This window comes from Salvia hispanica, chromosome 1 (genome assembly GCF_023119035.1).
Source record: "Salvia hispanica cultivar TCC Black 2014 chromosome 1, UniMelb_Shisp_WGS_1.0, whole genome shotgun sequence".
NCBI lineage: Eukaryota > Viridiplantae > Streptophyta > Magnoliopsida > Lamiales > Lamiaceae > Salvia > Salvia hispanica.
In genome coordinates, this window is record NC_062965.1 from 36,702,324 (window position 1) to 36,707,197 (window position 4,874).

Genomic DNA, 4,874 nt, shown 5'->3' on the forward strand with positions numbered 1-4,874 from the left:
CAATTGTGTAATTGAGACAAAAAGAAACGTAAAGAGACACAAAATTTACGTGGTTCAGCAACGTTGTGTTGGCTACGTCCACGGGCGGAAAAGGAGAATAGACGTTATTCAGATTATTTTCAGATTAAAGAGTTTTGTGCCCTACTCCTATATAAATAGGCACACAAACGACGGGCTAGGTCCAATACAAAATTAAGGCCTAAAACAGAAACATTTCATAGCGTCGGCCCCTCGTTCAGCTAGCAGCAAACCATACAGATTCAAGCATACTAATAGTTTGTAAGTTGAAATTCTTGAACTGATTGAGTGATGTCCGGCCAAATGGTCCGAAAGACGGTGCGGCTCCGTCAAACATTGCATAATGCTTATGGCCTATGGAACTGTTTGTTGCGGTGAATGGAAGACCAAAACTCGACGAGTTGTAATTGGGTATACCATACAGAGGGTCAGGCTCGAGTTGGGGCTTTGCTGGTGGTCGAAGGCTGGCAATGTGGCGGTCAGTGATATCCCAACAAGTCAGCGGATGGACCTAGGGTTGCTGCATGTGCTGCCACTCCACGTAATTGGTTGTTTGGGTGGGCGACTGCTGCCACTCAGTAGCAGTGCAAGGTGGAAGCTAATCTGTCTGCCAGAGATGATGTCCGGTGTAGGTGTATGACATGTTGACGACGATTCGGAGGAAGAGATCACAATGAAAGCACCAATTGATAATGGTATTTCCCTTACCATCGACAACCTTGGAAACTAGGATTTAAAGCAAGAAAGCGTAAAAGATAAAAAGATAGGCTAAATTACGTTATTCATTGATTAGGAAATACTCCACACATGTTTATAATATGTGTGGGTACAAAAAAAAATATCCAAAATATCCTAACTAAGTCAAATCTAATCTTAACAAACTAAGTAAATAAATCTCAAAGATACTAACTACTAAGTATTTAAATTAAAAAATATCTGCTTTTTATATGTTTCATCTATAAACTTTAGAAATATAGTCATATTCCACTCCAAGTTAATATCATCAAATGGTGCATGCAAATAGAATAATTGCATAGCCACTAGTTTTTATCTATTTTTGTTTCTTGATTGCTTTTCTAACTAAGATTGAGGTTCCTCTATAAATAGGATAATTGTTCACCACTACTACATAATCCTTCACTAATCATCCTCTTAAATCACCTACTTGTTCTCTCTACTCCATTTTAACTTTTTTCCCAATTCCACTTGAATTTATATAGATAGAGAGTCAGAGAGATGTATGCCGCGATGGTGGTGCGAGAATACGACGCAAAAAGAGATTGCAGAGCAGTGGAAGAAGTCGAGAAAAGGTGCGATGTGAGAGCCACCGGAAAACTCTCTCTCCACACAGACCTTTTAGGCGACCCCGTTTGTCGGGTCCGCCACTCCCCGACTTCTCTCATGCTCGTACTTCTCTTCTTGTTCACAAATCGAAGACTAATTTTAGTATTAGTATTTGATACTCCTACTTATTAGTAATTTATTGCATTCAGGTGGCTGAGCTGGTTAAGGATAAGTATGAAAGAGAGATAATTGGGATGGTCAGAGGTTGCATCAAAACCGTCAACTGCGGAAGCAATGTCTCTAGAAATGGGAAAAACTGTCCCAATCTCCCTCTCCCTCACTACACTAAACTTGCCTACATTTTAGGCCTCCGTGTTTCTCCTTCTCATCGGTATAACTTATTACCATTCCTTTATTTCCTTATCTAGGATACTCATTTTGTTTTGTAGGCACCCTTTTTAGGTAATTATTGTTTACATCTTTGCTTGTATAAATGGATTGGATCCTCTGCTAGTCTGCTGTGCTAAAAGTCGCACCAGACTATGTTGTTCCACACATCACAATAATTCATAAATAATACTACCTCTGTCCCTGAAAATTTGATACATATTACCATTTCGGTCCGTCCCTGAAAATTTGATACACTTCACTTTTACCATTTTTGGTAGTGGACCTCATATTCCACTAACTCATTCCTACTCACATTTTATTATAAAACTAATACTTTAAAAGTAGGACCCACATCCCACCAACTTTTTCAACTCATTTTCCATTACATTTCTTAAAACCCGTGTCGGGTCAAAGTGTAGCAAATTTTGAGGGACGGAGGTAGTAGTACTTTATTTGTCTTATTTGAAGATAACTCATTTTCCTTTTTAGTTTGTCCCAGACATGACTCATTACTAAAAATGAAAACCTCTTTTATCTCTATTTTATTCCCTTTGCGTTATTTTATTTTCTCCACTTAACATAGAAAATAAAAGTGCATAAAATCTCTCGTTCTGCTCAAGAATGAGATAGAGTAATACTACCTCTATCCCTGAAAATTTGATACAGTTTACTATTTCGGTCTGTCCCTGAAAATTTGATACACTTCACTTTTACCATTTTTAGTAGTGGACCCCATATTCCACTAACTCATTCCTACTCACATTTTATTATAAAACTAATACTTTAAAAGTAGGACCCACATCCCACCAACTTTTTCAACTCACTTTCCATTACATTTCTTAAAATCCGTGTCGGATCAAAGTGTAGCAAATTTTGGGGGACGGAAGTAGTACTTATTAAGATATTAATTTCTTTTTATTTAAATAATGTGATGTATGGAACAGTAGCACAATAAGGCATCCAAATCCTGGATAAACATATGTAGGGACTATTTTTTTTGTCTTGTCATGTTATCAAAGATATTCATTTTGTTTTGTAGGCACCCTTTTTAGGTAACTATTGTTTACATCTATGCTTGTAATAAACACATGTGGGGACTGTGTTTTTATCACATTATAGGAGGATGGGTGTTGGGCTCAAATTAGTGCAAGAAATGGAAGGATGGTTCATAGAAAACGGCGCCGAATACTCGTACATGGCGACCGTAAACGACAACGTTCCATCCCTCAATCTCTTCACCGGCAAATGCGGCTACACCAAATTCCGCACCCCTTCGATCCTCGTCCAGCCCGTGTACGCCCACCGAGTCCGCGTCACAAACAAAGCCACCATCACCAAGCTCAGCCCCACCGCCGCCGAGGCGCTCTACCGCCGCCGCTTCTCCGCCACAGAGTTCTTCCCCCGCGACATCGACGCCATCCTCAGCAACAGGCTCTGCCTCGGCACGTTCCTCGCACGTGCCGGGGCGTCGTCGTGGGGCGTGGTGAGCGTGTGGAACTGCAAGGAGGTGTTCACGCTGGAGGTGCGGGGCGCGTCGCGCGTGAGGAGGGCGCTGGCGGGGGCGACGCGGGCGGTGGACAGGGCGATGCCGTGGCTGAGGCTGCCGTCGGTGCCGGAGGTGTTCAGGCCGTTCGGGCTGCATTTCCTGTTCGGGCTGGGAGGGGAAGGCCCGGAGGCGGTGAGGTGCGTGAGGGCGCTGTGCGGGATGGCGCATAACATGGCGAGGGAGTGCGGGTGCGGAGTGGTGGCGACGGAGGTGGCGAGCGAGGAGCCGCTCAGGTTAGGGATCCCGCACTGGGAGAGTCTATCGTGCGCCCAGGATTTATGGTGCATTAAAAGTCTAGATCATGATCACAATCTGCCTGACTGGACTAAGTCACCTCCTGGGATGTCTATTTTTGTCGATCCCAGGGACTTCTAATTCAACCATCTATAAATGGAAGTTTTGTTCTTAATATTTAGACAATTTTCATTTGGATCGTAAAATTATTGACACAACAGTGCAGTCAATTATAGACACTACAAGAAATATAAATTTCGGAAAAAAGAAGAGATAGGTGAAAGTGAAGATCATATGATATGAACAATAAACACTAACGTATACACACACCTTGATATGCCTGATCCAAATATTTTAACATGGACCACTCCATCTTTCTTTCACCACCAGCTTTTATAGTCTTCCTCTTTTTTAGTTCCACATATATTTTAGTATTCCTCTTCAAAAATTGTCTCAAAACTTTAACTATCTTGATTAAAATATCTTTCACACAACATATGTATCAAATTGAATGTAATTTTCTAAAGATTCTGAGGATGACAAATTTTGATAATATTTTCAAAAACTTTTATATATTTTGATAAACAGTTTAATATCAACATTTTTATCATAATATACCTATAAATACATGTACAATGTTAACATTAAATTATGTAGGCATAATCATGTAATCGTGTTGATACTACATCTGTCCTTTAAACATAGAAACTTTTAAAATTGTACACATGATTGAATTATAATTATCTAAGACAGGTCTCATCTCTTAGAGAAAAAAATGTCTTAAAATTAAAGATTTCTAATTTTAAAGAGACATGACCAAAATAGATACTCCTTCCGCCCCAGAATAGATGTCACACTTTCCTTTTTAGTTTGTCCCACAAAAGATGACACATTTCCTTTTTTGGAAAAAACTCTCTCATACGTTAATATAAATATACTATTTTCTCTTTCCACCTAACACACATCTCATAAAATCCCGTGCCATTTTTCAATTGTGTCATTTATTATAGGACGGAGAAAGTATAATTTATATTTTTAAAGAATTCATTTAGTACAATTGTTTTTAAAGAATTCATTTAGTACAATTGTTTGTTCAAATGAAAATCATAACTTTTGTTATTTTAGTTTGTTTTTCACACCAAAGAAAAGATTACTGAACTTGTTCTCGTTGTTAGAGTTTTGAGGATGCCAATGAAGAACGTGTCTGTAGGGTTGATGACAGTAACATGGATCGGTTGGTCGATATATACTGGAGAGATTGGTATTTGCTTCGACACTAAAGATGGTGCCACTGAAGTTTTCTAAAGTACTCAAAATGTATTTCGATATAAGAATAAGCAAAAGCCACATCTGTTGAATAGTTTATATGATCTTTCATTATAGCTCTAAAGGAAAAAGAACA

At 39.2% G+C, this 4,874-nt stretch overlaps 1 protein-coding gene across 1 annotated transcript; it reads left to right on the plus strand.

The window, feature by feature from the left end:
• The first annotated feature begins 1,266 nt into the window (after positions 1-1,266).
• Positions 1,267-3,685, plus strand: LOC125205744 (probable N-acetyltransferase HLS1). Its single transcript, XM_048104877.1, has 3 exons — positions 1,267-1,425; positions 1,512-1,693; positions 2,812-3,685. Exons 1-3 carry the CDS (start codon positions 1,267-1,269, stop codon positions 3,611-3,613), a joined length of 1,143 nt encoding a protein of 380 aa, XP_047960834.1. The 3' UTR covers positions 3,614-3,685.
• Positions 3,686-4,874: the final 1,189 nt, after the last annotated feature.